Genomic DNA, 14,186 nt, shown 5'->3' with positions numbered 1-14,186 from the left:
CCCAGAGAGCTGCAGTCCACATGTCGCAAAGAGTCGGACACGACTGAGCGGCTAACACCCAGCATCACCTCCCAAAGGCCCCACCTCCAGAGCCATCACCCTGGGGACCGGGCTTCAGCGTGTAAATTCAGGGAATGCAACATTCCGCCTCTAGCCCATAGTCACCCTGGTTACCCCCCAGCCAGCTCCAGGGCTGCCTTTCAACAAATCCCTCTATGTGTGGTTAGCTCTCCAGTGTGTCCGGAGACATGGGCACCCTGTGGCCTCGGAGGTTCTCTCTTTGTGGTCCTGGCACCTCCAGTCTGGTCCTGACTGTCCAGGTGCCCAGAAGGCTTCTGGAAGAAGTCTGTGCCTGGCCTTGGAGACTTCGGATGGTTCTGCTGAGCAGTGGGCTGGGCACTGCTGACTTGTCTCAGCGCCCTGAGCCCAGGTCCCCCTTTGGGGAGTCCAGGCGTCCTCACCACTGGGCTCTCAGAGGGACCACCCAGGGTCGCCCTGGCGTTCTGTATGAAGCCGCTGCTCTGCCTGCTGCCCCGCACGGCCGGGTAAGAGTGTTGGCCCAGCGCACAGTATCTCTCCAGGACTTGAAGCTACACGAAGGGAGGAGACGGGGGCCAGAGTTTGGAGTCTGGAGTCCTTCCGGAATGCACCTGGGGGACCCTCATCCTCCCTGTGGCCAGCCCCAGCTCAGCCCTCCAAAGCTCCTCTGCCTGTGCCCGCTCTGGCCTGGCCTTGGCACTAGAGCCCTATTTCAGGGCTGGTGTGGAGCCCCTGCCGGAGTCTCCGAGCTCTGCCACCATCGGCCCCGAGCCTGGCAGCCCTGGAGGGAGACCCCCACCCTAGGGTGAGACCCCCCCACCCTGGGGGGGCGGTTCTGCAGCCCCCTCATCAGTGCCCATGCCTCCCACCCAGGGGCCTCGACGGGGCCTCCAGGCGCAGCGCGTCCCTCCCTCTGCGGTCCCAGCTGCTGGAACGTCCCACCTCTCGCAGACACCTCCATGCTGGCTCAGAGATAACCCCCGCACTACTGCCGAGACGCCTTTTTATATCTCCTGTTATTTATAAATGTATGATTCATTGAACAATGATTGTGAGATGGAGAAATGTTGCCTACTAATATTTAAATCACAGTTATCTAAAGCGACGCGGGAAGGAAGCGAGGTCTGCTATTTTGGCTCAGGTGGGGAGTGGGCAGGAAGAATCCAGGTCTGGCCCCACAGACTCCCCCCAGGACCCGCTGCCTCTCTGCTCCCCTGAGCCGAGCAAGGAGCTTGCACACGTCGGCGGTCTCCTGCCCGGCAGTTGGTTGTCATTTCTGTTAGACAAGGCGGAGGGTGGGGCTGGTGGGCCACTGAGACCCTCTGGAGTTTCTTCTCCTCTTTTCAGTTCCCCATGGGCCTCCTGTCTGACAAGAGGCTACAGCCGCCTCCGCAAGTTTGCGTTGAGGCAGAAATAGACTCAGGGCCTCTCCTGCTTGCCCAGCCCGTCTCCACCCCAGCCGGCTCTCCCTTCTGCAGCCCGCTACCAGGAAGAGGAGGTTGGCCCTGAGCGAGTCCCCAGGCCACCCGGAAAGAGAAGGGGAACGGCGCCATCTCGGGGACTGCGGGACCCTTGGCGACATTCACACCCCAGCCCCACTGGCTCATCCGCCGGGATCTCGTTGAAAACATCGCTCTGGCTGTGGGTGCGGGGAGGGGTGGTTCTGAAGGACTTCTGGGGCTCCCGGGGGACCGGCTCACCGGGGCTGGGAGCTCTGCAGCGGAGCCGGTACTGCCCCGAGCTGGGTCTGTGCCCTCCGGCCCGGCCCGTGCACCCCCTGGGTCAGAGCCCCGGCCGTGGTCACCTGGAGCCCTGGCAGCCCTCCAAGCCCCAGGATGACCCCAGCTGCCCACACCCCCAGGCGGGCAGGACACGGCAGGGACACTGAGGACCCAGGCCTGCCCAATGCCCAGCGCACCTGCCCGTCGGGTGAGGCGGGCCTCCTGCAGTGCCCAGCTGGGCCTCCTCGTGGCAGGCAGGACCAGGGCAGACGTGGGGGTGGGTGGAGGCTGGACGGGGCACAGCAGGGAGGAGACCACAGCCCAGGAGACCACCTGGGGGGCCTGGGAAAGGGCCTGGGAACAGTCCAAACAAGGTGGGAACCAGACGGGCCGCCTCCCTCTCCTCTGATCCTCACTCATGTCCAGAGCTGTGGGAGCACCACTCCCCCCTCATTTGCAGAGTGATGGGGAGCTGGACACTGGACCTGCTTGATGTGCCATGGAACTGAGAACACCCCCAGGGAGGACTGCTGGCCTGGCGACCCTGGGCAGCGGGGGGTGGGCAGGTCTCTCCAGGGACTGGATCCTTCAGGGAGACTTCCTGGAGGAGGCAGCACCCAAAGAGACTGTGTAAATGCATTCTAAGGGACCTGGGAGGGCTTATCACAGACACGGAGCTGGGGTGGGGGCCAGGGAGACTGACTCGATGTTCACTCACAGAATTTTTTTTTTTTTTTAATTAAAAGTGTTTATTTGCCATTGTTGGCAGCCTTCAAACCCAGGCACTTACAGACGTTACTATTACTGATTTGCTCCTCGCCTCCTATGTGGCAGCAGCAGGCACATCCCCATCAATGGAAGAGGAAACAGGCAGAGAGACGCATGGTGCCTCTCCCAGGGTCACAGAGCTGGGAGGTGCAGGCGCTGGGACTCAACCCCAGAAGGCTGACCACCCTGCTCTGTGCTCCAGATACAACTCATGCGATCCCACAGCCGACACTGGGGATGCGCTGGGCTGTTCCCACCTTGCAGGTGGGGAATCCGCGAGCTGGGGTGTCTGGCCAGCCCAGGGCCGCCGAGCAGTAAGACACAGAGCCAGCCCCTGAGTCGGATGCTGGCCGTGGCCCCGTGTCCAGCGCTCGCCTGCTGGCCGGCACAGGGAAGGAGGTGGGCTGACCGTCCCCATGGAGCAGCCCTGCAGACTCTCACCAGGCGTGTTTATAACACCTGGCGCGTCTTCCCTGCCAGGACTTCATAGCGTCTTGAAATGTTCTGATGTGCGAAGAGCCTTTTTTATATGAGAAATGAAATTATTTTCAGCCTGTTGTCAGGCAGTTGTCAAAAGACGTGGCAAATGAAGGGCTCAGACAGTGAGGGCTTGGGAGGTGGGTCTGAGTAAGGGGGGGCAGTGGGTGGGGTGCAGAGGCCGAAACCGTGCAGGGCCTTGGGGGAGTGGGAGCGGACACAGGTGCTCACGCAGAGCTTATGTTGGTTTATTACCTCCTGCCGAGGGCTTGGCACCAGACTTGGGCTGGCTGGGGCCGAGCTGATGACCAACGGGTCAGGACAGGCGGCTGACAGTTTGGGGTTCATTCTGGGGTGACCTTCTTCCTTCCTGGAAGCTGTCTGATTTGGGGAGGCTCCATCTAATCCTTCCTCCTGCTTTTTGTCCTTCAAACAGCCCCCCAACTCAAAAGATGCTCAGTCATCCTTTGGGGTGGGTGGGCGGGTGAGCAAGTGGACAGAGTCACCCCATGCCATCCCCGACCCCACCCACTGCCACTGGCCACCCACCTCACCCCAGCCCAGCTCAGAACCAGAATCTTTGCTCTCCCTTCTCCCCCTCATTTGGAATGAAGTCCAGTTGAAACTAAACCTCAGCAGTGTGGCCAGCACAGCCTCTAGTGGTCACTGTGGTTGCTCCACAAAGGACCTGGCAACAGAACAGAAGGTCTAGGAGCTGGTGGGAGGGAAGCTCAGCCATCTGTGTGCGTCTGAGCTCTGACACCCCCAACCTACGTTACTTCTTGGGATGAAGTCTGTGCTCTGAACGCCTTGGCCTTCCCTTCCAATCAGTGTATGGCGGGTGTGGAAATGATGTTGGTGCAATGGGGAAGGAGACTGGTGTGTGTGGGCGCAGAGCCAGTACATGGGTAGTGAGCTCCCCGTTGCTGGAAGTATTCAAGGAGAGCATGCCTGCCAGTGGGGAAGAGCTTTACATGGACGAGGTGGGTTGAGTCAGGAGTGGACCGCCTCCCTCCTGGCAGGATTTCTGGTCCGGGGCCGGGCACACAGTAGGTTTGCACGTGAACCTAAGCTCTTGCTGCTAATCTCAGTGAATCGTTTGCTCGGATTCCTGAAAGTGGTGATTGGGAAGGCTGTCTGCTTATTAGAGGAATGGGAATGGGAATGTTCGGGCTGAGGAGTGCTTCCCGGGGCCCCTCGCATCCTGTTATGTCCAAAGGCTGCTCTTACGCGCCCACCCTGCCCCTCGTGCAGCCTGGGAGGGAGCCGGCATCTCCGTCTCGCTCACTGCCTCGTCCCCTGGGCCTGTACAGCCCGGGTGCACGCACGCTGGGACGTGGAGCCTGGAGGCGGGGCAATCGGGAGCCAGGGGCCCCCTCTGCCCCCGGCCTGCCGGCCTCTTTCCTGGTCTGGGGTTTGCCTCAGACTCGTCTCAGCTCTCGGGCGGGCAGCCGGGGCCCTGTTGTTTCCAGGGGGCTCCTGCTGCTTAGTTGCTCAGTTGTGTCCGACTCTTTGAGACCCTCCTCTGTCCACGGGGTTCTCCAGGCGAGGATGCTGTAGTGGGTAGCCATGCCCTCCTCCAGGGCGTCTTTCTGACCCAGGGATTGGACCCATGGCTCCTGCTTAGCAGGTAGATTCTGTGCCAGTAAGCCACCAGGGAAGCCAGGATTTGTCTCAGAACGGCCCGCCCTTGGGCCAGGAGCCAGGGGCCTGTCATTTCCAGACTCTGCTCCTACTACGGGCAAAGGCACCGGGAGGAACCGTCCCTGTGAACGCAGGGCCGGGGAGGTGGGCCGGGAGTGTCCCCACCTGGGCCATGGGTGGATGCTCTTTGGGCGCCTCTGGCTCTGCTCCCAGCTCGGGGGTGAGGGGTCCTCCTCCCTCGGAAGAGACACGGGATGTTCGTGGGGGCACCGGGGAAGCCACCTCCTCCCCACCCGTTCCTCCCCAGGTCCACACAGGGAGCCGGCAATGGGGGGCACTTCCGGCCTTGGGCTCGGCCACTGCCCGCCAGCCGTGGACCACACGTGCTCCCTTCGGACAGCAGAGGCCGAGAGTGTCGCGGGCACTTGGTGCGGGAGGAGGCCCGCGCTCTGGGGTGGCATCGGCTTGAGCCTCGCAGCACCTCCCTCCTGCTCCCCGGAGGGTTTCCTGGGGCCCGTGTGGCAGGGGCCCTGCCTCTGGGGGGGATCTCCCGCAGGTCACTGTCACCAGGGTATCCTGTCCCAGCTGGGGCAGCCAGCCAACACACCCTTGATAAACTGGACACGCCCACCTTGAAGATCCCTGATGGTTCCTTCACCGGGGGTGGGGGGGGGGCAGTGGCAGGCTCCCCAAGAAGGAGCGGTTGTACCCTTGTTGGTTTCTGCATCTGAGAGAGATGCTTCTGGAAGCTTTGCAGCCTGGCACCCACGTCCAAAGACAGCCTGCCCCTGCCGTCACCTGCTCTGTCCCCCAGGGATGTGAGTGGCGCGGGGCAGGTCGTCAGGTCTTCGTGGGTGAAACGCACCAGTGGCTGAGTGTCTGCTAGGGTGAATCTTAGGCGTGGCCTGGGCTCCGGTGTGGCAGGCGAGGGTCACCCGGGGCAGAGTTTGAAGGCAGCGCTAAGCCCTGCGATGGGGCATCATGGGAGTGAACCGACGCTCCAGTGCTCAGCTGGTAACGGGCACCTGGTCCACGCTCTCGCCACCCTGGACAGACGTCCGGCCAGCCCTGGGCGTCCCATGGAGAGAGGCTCCCAGAGCTTCTGCCGCTGCCGGTTTTGTTGACACAAAGCAAGCCGACCATATGGAATTCAACTTACAGGCTCCCGGTGCTTTGCCTCGTCTCATCCCATCTTCCTCTCTCTCTCTCTATTTTTTTTTTTTCCCTTCAAATTTCAGAAGCAGCTCTCTTAGCAACCGAAAAATCGCACACTTAATTACAGCCCCAGCAGCACAGGCATCAGAGCCGGCTCCCTGGGATGCTCCGTTAAGCTTTCGGAAAGACCTTTCTCCTTGTGTAGAAATAACCCCGTGCCCCCTGCCGTGGGGCTCCCTGCCACGGCCCCTCCCTCTGTGTTTGCCGCTCAGGCAGAACTTTTTCCCTGCCACCTCTCTGTGTGTCTCCCGGACTCCTATAAGAAACGTGCAGCCTGGCTCGGAACGGGCTTTTTATCAGCTGCCTGGAATTAGGACGAGCTTTGGCTGGGCTGCAGTTTTAATTGTTTCATCTCTTTTGTTTCCAAAAAAAAAAAAAATTAGGAAGGGGGATGGAAATCCTGTTTTCTCCAGGGTCATTACCTCCATGGGGGGGAGCCAGAGAAGTAATGGGTCCTTGTGTCTGATTCTTGCCAACGGAAATCTGGGTCACGTTCAGAGATTCCAGAAGCCTGGCACTGGCTGCCCAGTTAACGCGGGTCTGGCTCGTGGCTTATCTGGAACCAGGACGTTTTATCTCCAGGACCGACTCCCCCACGTCTGCTGGCGGACAAGCGGCGGCAGTGGAGAACGAGGAAAAACTTGGCTTTTTCTTTTGAATGAAAATCAGCAAAGCACAGGTGCTGTGCTCTGTCGCCCCCGGCGGGTCTGAGCCCTTGGATGGTCGGGGCTCGGGGCTCACCGATGCCTCCCGCCTGCGAGCCTCCTCCCCGATGCACTGATCACGAAAGCAGGGGAGCGCGACTCCCATGACGGGCGCGGGGAGCGGCAGTGGGCTCTGAGAACAGCCTCAGTCTACGCACGCTTGGTTCCCAGCTGACAGACAGAGTATGGGGTGGGCTCCGTCACCAGCGCGCTGGGTCTGGCCTGCCCAGCTATGCTCGGAGGCAGGCAGTGGCCAGACGCCCGCCGCCGCTCCCCGGGTCCAAACTGCTCCGGCGCCCAGGGGCCGGGCGGCCCTTCCCTTCCTCCCAGTCGAGAAGGTTATATAATGAGCGGACCGCTGCCAAAGTCGGAGGGAAAATGAAGTCTTTGTTAAATGCCTTCACCAAGAAGGAAGGTAAGCGGAGACCAGCCGTAGGGCGCGGAGTGCATGGGAACAAGCAGCTTCTGGCTCGGGCGGTGGCGGGGGGGCGGGGAAGCCGGGGACTCCCGGTCCTCCTAAAATTGCCCTTCATTCATTCCTGCCGTGTTAAGGGAGTAATTACTTCTGGTGGGTGATCGGGCTTTGTTGTAGTTGGTCTGGACTGTTAACCCACTTGGAGGTGTCGGCTTCATTTTTTTTCCCCCCAGGTGTCCAGCCCCTTGCAGAAATGTAGCTCGTGCATTGTTGGTGCATCCAGAGCCTAACTGTTAAGGAACTAAGTCCTGTGGAAAATAGGAAGTTTGGCTCTATCCTGCCCGCTGCCTGGAGGCTGCCAAGCACTCAGGCAGGAGCAAGGAGCCCCGGGACGCCACTGGCGGCCCTGGGCAGGTGGGGCGCTTTCAGAACCGCTGCTTGGAGTCCCTTGGCCGCCCCGGGTTGCGGCTTCGGGGAGCGGGTGGGAAATGCACGGTGGCAGACTTTGAAAGTGCGTCTGCTTTTCTGCATGCTTTGTGCAATTTGTATTGTGGGAAAGAAACGTATAAATACATGCATGGAAGGCTAAGCTAAGAAAACATCCACCCACTTAGAGTTTGCAGATTGCCTGGAAAAAGGAAACAGTTGGGTGGAATATTAATCATTCTCAGACAGGAAAAGAGGTATTTCTAACCCTTTGCACATTAAAAAATAAAATAAAACAGCAGCATTTCCAAGGCGGGTTCCGGTTAGTTGGTTAAGACAGGGAGCTCTCATTTTATGAAACCGGGAGGTTTATGAAGATGTGAGGTTAGAGGAGTTAACGAGATACCTCCCAGCCCAAAGCCAAAAAATAAACATGGAAGAATCTCCAGTTACACCACACAGGAGATGAACTTAATGTGAATCTTGGTAATTCAGTGAGAGAACGTTCGTTAGAACGTTCACTGAAACGTCACCTATGAGAGTCCAGCTGAGTAGCTCACTGGCTCCTTGGGGCAGAACGTATTTGCAGAAGTCCCAGCTCTTTCATCCCTTAATCTTCCGAGGGCAGCCGCCACCCCCCCAACCTCCCTCCGCTGTGAATTGCTGCCACTGTCTGAAAGACCTCTTCCGCCTGGTTCTCAGGCGCGTACAGAAAAGACAGCCTTTGTCTGAGCACATTTGCTTACACGATGCGCCCAGATTCACCTTCTGGGACTTTGATCTTGGTAACATGTGCTCAGCAAGGGGGTTTCATCTGGGGGCATGGTGTTCTGTTCACGCTGTTCCCTTCTCCCCCTAGACTGTTCTTCCCCTTCTGAGTCTGTCTTAGCTATTGGCAGGGCTCCCCCCAGATTCCATCACTTTCCATCAAGGGCGTTTGTAGCCGCTTATAACCATCAGGAAAATAGAATTGACTCTAAGGTCAGGGAAGCTTGGAGCCTCAGCGTGAATTCACATCATGGAGTGCAAGTGTTTCCTGGTCTGGGGGAGTACCCTCCGAGCTGGGGTGACCCCTCCCCTCCATCCGCACAAGCTCTGGCTTGTCCTCGGGTGGGTGCAGGAAGGATGAGGCAGAAAGTCGAGGGGGCTCTGTTGCGAGCATCTGCTCGAGAGGCTGGCTTCCTCTCGGTGCTGTGGTCCTGCAGCTGACGATCTCGGCAGGAAGAGCATCTCTCTCTGAGATCCTGGATCCGCCGTCCTAGTGAGGTCTCCTGTCCCCCTGCCCTTCTGCTGGGCGGGGCTCAGGTCACCCTCAGTCCTTCCAGAAGTCTTCTGGCTGCCATCTGATGCTGACAGTGGCGGTGACATGGGGGTAGTTTCCCCAGTGACCGGCAAAGACAAACTCGGGACTCTTCCCCAAAATAGACTTTCCCCCAAAAAAGGACTGATTCCCCAGGGGCTGAGCCCTGGACAGGGCAGCCTCTCGGGCCCCGGAGGTGGGGGTCCACGGAGCACGCCTTCCCTGCTCCTTGTCTCCCTCCCGGCCGGGCTGGTGCTGAAGAGCTGCTTTGCTTTGAAGAATTTGGAGTAGATGCGAGTGATGGTGCTCCTTGCCCTGACAGACGGGCTCAGAGGAAGCAGGTTGGCATCACTGCTGGAAAGAGCGTGACCTCCCCCGTGGGCCACTTCCAAGTTCTCACAACCATACCAGCCAAGGTGTGAATTCCGAGCGTGCGTCCTCGGGAAGCCTCGTGCCGTTTCCCTGCGGCTTCCCCAGGCTGGCTGCGTGTGTCTGCTTTCCCAGGATGGTCCTGCCTCCCATGGAAGCAGCGAAGGGTGTACTGGGTCGCAGCTGTCTCGGTGGAGCTCTCCCAGCACCACCTCTGTCCCCATTAAGCCCAGCCCTCCAGCAGGGGGTTGCCCAGGTTCTGGGTGGGGTGCAGCTGTCCTTGGTTTCCATGACGAACTTCACCACCTCTGACCTCAGGCAGCCGGAGCGGTGGACCGTGCGGGACTCGGTACTGAACTCGCCTTTCTCCCCTGAGACGCTGGTCTTCCCTGTCCCAGTCAGCCCTCCAGGAGGGCGCATGTCTTCCTGCCACTCTGCAGTCCAGTTTGTGGAGGGCCAGCTCGAGGAGGCTCGCGTTCTTGGCTGCCTGTCATGGCTTCTGTACTGCTTCCCTGCAGCCCGGAGGCTTGCATTTCTTTAGATGCCTGTTCCTGCAAAGGATGAGCTTCCCTGGTGGCCCAGTGGGCAAAGAATCTGCCTGCAGTGCAGGAGATGTAGGAGACATGGGTTCCATCCCTGGGTCAGGAAGATCCCCTGGAGGAGGGCACGGCAACCCACTCCAGTATTCTTGCCTGGAAAGTCCCAAGGACAGAGGAGCCTGGCGGGCTACAGTCCATTGGGTCTCAGAGAGTCAGACACGCCTGAGAGACTGAGCGTGCACACACTTGGAAAGGACACTCTTTCTGGCTCCAGCCCTCGGAGAAACGCGGGGTGCCGACCACGTGGGTTCCAGCCCTCGCGGTACCCGAGGACCGTGTCCTCGTTCTGAGCCCCTGGCCGGGCTGATGTCCCAGAGCGAGGGGCTTGCCTCCAGTCTAGAGCTTCACGAGGAGCGTGCTGAGGTGGGTCCACCACCTCCTGTTCGATGCTTTGCTGCTGGTCCCGGTTTGGTGGGTGGAGAAAGGAGCACACTGGGGTTCAGGCAGACGGCTTCCCACCAGTAGAGCCAGGGAGCCACGTGCATTTGCCCTGCCTGCTGTAACAGCCCCACAGACGGGGCGGCTCAAACATTCACTGTGCCCAGTCCAGGAGGCTGGAATCCCAGACCCACGTGTGGGCGGGGCTGGTCCTCCTGAGGCCCCCTCCTGGGCGTGCAGACACCCCAGGAGGGTGTCCTCACAGGGTCGTCCCTCTGTGTGTCCATGTCCTGACCTCCTCTTCTTACAAGGACCCCAGTCCTGTGGGATTAGGGCCCCCCAGTTGACCCCATTTTACCTTAATCATCTCTTAGAAGACCCGATCTCCAAAGACAGCCACATTCTGAGGTGCTTGGGGTCAGGCCTCCAACATAAGGATCCGGGGGGACACGATCCAACCCCCAGTGCGGGTTGCGGTGAGGAGGAGGAACTCCACGGCTGCCTCTGTGTCCGCCGTCCTTGCTGTGAGCCGGGGCAGCCAGTCGTCCACCATCGCCGGGCCGCTGGAGGTGTGGGCACGTGTGGATGGAAGTGGGACCTGAGCCCCTTCCATCTCAAGCGTTGGCTTGAGCCTCTGTGCAAGGGGGACGCTCCCCGTCTCCACCTGTGTCTGCTTCTGTGTCAGGGCGAGCTCTGCACATGCGGGGGCCCTTGGGGGCTCAGCACAGAGCTCGCAGCATCCATGTCCTGGGCAGCTGTGGGGAGGGGGGAGAGGCAGGCACCCCTCCTGGATGACGGTGCCATGCACACTCACCCGCGTCTCCCGCTCTCTCTGACCCAGTGCCCTTCCGAGAGGCCCCGGCGTACTCCAACCGCAGGAGGCGGCCCCCCAGCACGCTGGCCGCCCCGCGGCTCCTGCTGCGCTCCAACAGCGACAACAACCTCAACGCTGGCGCACCTGACTGGGCTGTCTGCGCGGCCACCTCCCACCTCAGCCTCTCGCCCCAGCTGTTGCAGCAGACGCCCAGCAAGGCCGACGGGGCCGCCAAGACCCTCGGGAGCTACACCCCCGGGCCCCGCAGCCGGTCACCCTCGCTCAACAGGCTGGGCGGAGCTGGCGAGGATGCCAAGAGGCCTCAGCAGCCCTGGCACGTCGGGTAAGGAGCGACCTGGGCTGTGGGGGGTGCGGGAGGGGTGGGAGTCCAGGGGGACCGGGGAGGGGGCACCTCTGTGCACGGGGCTCTGGATTCTGGGCCTCAGGGCGCCACCAGAGGTTGAGCAGGACCCCTGCTTGGTTCCAACCCGGACGATAAGAACACGTGGAAGCCAGAGCCAGCGACTGCACCGGGCAGGGTGGGCACCCCACTGGGCTCGTGGGGCGGGTGCCTGGGGCTGTTTCCTTTCCTTGTGCATTGGCTTCAGGGTGTTAAAAGAGAAGTCTGGTCAGAGAAAGAGCTAAGGGCGCCGGGCCGCTCTGCTGAGAGCTCCTCCAGAGGCCATGTGGGGGGTTTTGTTTGAAGTAGAGTGGATTTACAGCGTTGTGTGAGTTTCTGCCGTACCACAGAGTAACTCAGTTATATACATTCTTTCTCTGTGTTCTGACGTTTATCCCGAGATTGGGTGTAGGTCCCTGCACTACGCTGCAGGGCCTCGTTGTATCCGTTCTGTATGCAACAGTCTGCTCTGCGAGCCCCAGGTTCCCCTCCACCACCCCCCTGCCCCTGGCAACCACAAGTCTGTGTGTCTGAGTCTGTTTCTGAGTCACAGGTAGGCTCACTGGTGCCATATTTTAGAGTCCACATGTCAGTGATGTCTTACGACTGTGGTCTCGTCTGACTGACTCCGCTCACTGTGATCGTCTTTAGGCCCATCTGTGTTGCTGCAGTGCAGAATCCACCTGCCATGCAGGAGAGCTGGGTTCGATTCCTGGGTCGGGAAGATCCCCTGGAGAAGGGAAAGGCTACCCACTCCAGTATTCTGGCCTGGAGAGTTCCATGGACTATACGCGTGCCAAGAGTCGGACACGACTGAGCGACTTAAAAAAATACAACTGTTGCTGCAGCTGGCGTTATTTCGTTCTTTTTTATGACTGAGTAGTGTGTCGATGTATGTGTGTACCGCATCCTCTTTGTCTGTCCCTTTGTCGCTGGACACTTGGGTTTCTCCACGGACCAGGCTTCATCGTGCATGGTCCTGAGCCTGAGAAAGCGCTCGCATTCATGGCCACGAGGAGCCCTGGCGGAGCTGAGGGTGTGACAAGCCCCGGCCGGGGCAGTAACAGCCCTGCCTGCTGCTGTTCTGTCTGCCCACAAGCAGGGGTAGGGACGGGGGGTGCGTCTCAGCAGACTCTGAAGCAGCCGGGGCTGGCAACCCCATTCTTGTCCCCTTTCTAGATGGGGAGATAAGGCCAGCAAAGGCCAGACGCAGCATGAACCCCCAGGCATCTCTCTGGGGCTCTGGACTCTCCCTGCTCTGTCTCCCACGCCAGCAGGAGGCTGCAGTCCCACCCGGAGCTCCAGCTCCCAGGCACACCCGCACCCTCCTCGCATGGCCTCCGGCGTTTGTCTGTCCAGGCTGAGACTTCCTGGAGGTGGACTCCTGATTGGGGCCTCAGTGCTAGTCGGAGCAAGCAAGCAACGCTGTCTCTGACCTATCACCCCTCCACCTGCAGTCTTGCGTGGACCCACATGCTGCTCCACGCGCCTTGGATCACCCCATCATCCTCCATGGAAGACCCTGCGTCCCCATTTCCCAGATGAGAGCACTGAGGCCAGGTCCTGGAGCCAGCGCGGGTCGTGGGAGTTTGTCCTTGAGCTCTGCCCTCACCGTCGGCGGTCCCAGGAGAGCCGGCACACTGTGTGTTTGGCCTGGCTCGGCATGTCTGCTGAGGGGCGAGTGCCCTCTTTGGTCCAGCCATCTGCCCGGTGACCCGGTTCCCCGTCCCGCTGCACACCGTTGAGTTGGGCTTGCCTAGCCTGGAGAAGGAAATGGCAACCCACTCCAGAGTTCTTGCCTGGAGAATCCCAGGGACGGGGGAGCCTGATGGGCTGCTGTCTATGGGGTCGCACAGAGTTGGACACGACTGAAGCGACTTAGGAGCAGCAGCCTGCCTGCGGTGCCCCTAGCCAGCCGGGGTCCTTCCTGATGCCACACCGCCAGCTCCGATCAGGGATGTTGGGGAGGGGGACCAGGAGTCTGGGTGGAGGGGTCAGTGTCCCAGGGTGTCCTGGGGGAAGGCCAATAGCTGTGACTGGGAGCAGCAGGCCAGCTGTCCAGGCTGCAGCTGTGCGGGTGCGGGGAGAGCCTGCCCATGGAGACCCAGTTTCCTGGCCCCTTGGCGGGGTCACAGCCTGCCTCCTCGGTGCCAGCGCCCCCCAGGCACACCTTGGCGCTGGGGCCCATGCGCACCTCCCCCTGCAGTCTCATTCTCAGACCCGGGAGCCCTCCTGGCTCTGGTCTAGATTCTCGCTCCGAGTCACCCCAGGGAGAAGCACCAGGTGCCAGGAGCCGCTTAAAGCTGAATTAAAGGGTTCCCCAGAGGCCTCAAATTCTACTTCACACAGTTAGCTGGAATTATGGCTGTGATTTTAAAGAGAGTGGGTCCCCTTCCTCCAGGACGAAATCTAATAAGATCTTGAAGGCAGGGTGGCTGAGGACTTCAAAAGCTGCAGAGAAAATACGGCCGTGGAGACAGGCCAGCATCGCGTGCTGCAGCGCCTGTCCGGTTGTCCCTGGTGTCCCTGTGCGGGGTGTGCGTGCGTGTCTGTGCATTTGTGCCCGTGTGCGTCAGCGTGTGCACACTGGTGTGTCTGTGTGTGTGTGCCACTCTGTGCGTGTGTTTGGGTGCCTGCATTTTTGTGTTTGTATCTGGACGCATGTGTGTTTATGTGTGTGCATTTTCCCGTACTGTCTATGTCCGAGTAGGTGCGTGTGTGTGTGTGAGGTGTGCATCTCTGGGTGAGCCTTGTGCATGCCTGTGTGTGTTGGGTGTGATGGTGCACATGTTTGCATGGACTTGTGTGTCCATGTGTGCATTTGTGTCTGGGTGTGCATGCATGTCTGTGTGTGTGCGTGTGTGACGGTCACAGCCCCAGCCTGTCCTGAGTGCCCCTGCGGGGCTTTCTGAGCACG

The 14,186-nt window shown here is 60.2% G+C and overlaps 1 protein-coding gene across 1 annotated transcript in view; it reads left to right on the top strand.

The window, feature by feature from the left end:
* The window catches only part of SHANK2 (SH3 and multiple ankyrin repeat domains 2), a 459,075-nt gene that overhangs the window by 153,027 nt on the left and 291,862 nt on the right, over nucleotides 1-14,186 (top strand). The window contains exon 10 of the mRNA XM_052662177.1: nucleotides 10,897-11,212. Within this exon, the coding sequence (XP_052518137.1) occupies nucleotides 10,897-11,212 (316 nt within the window). The remainder of the gene's footprint in view (nucleotides 1-10,896; nucleotides 11,213-14,186) is intronic.

Source organism: Budorcas taxicolor, chromosome 25, assembly GCF_023091745.1.
Source record: "Budorcas taxicolor isolate Tak-1 chromosome 25, Takin1.1, whole genome shotgun sequence".
Classification (NCBI taxonomy): domain Eukaryota; kingdom Metazoa; phylum Chordata; class Mammalia; order Artiodactyla; family Bovidae; genus Budorcas; species Budorcas taxicolor.
Note: the sequence above shows the minus strand (reverse complement) of the source record. Positions and strands in the feature narration are given on the sequence as shown.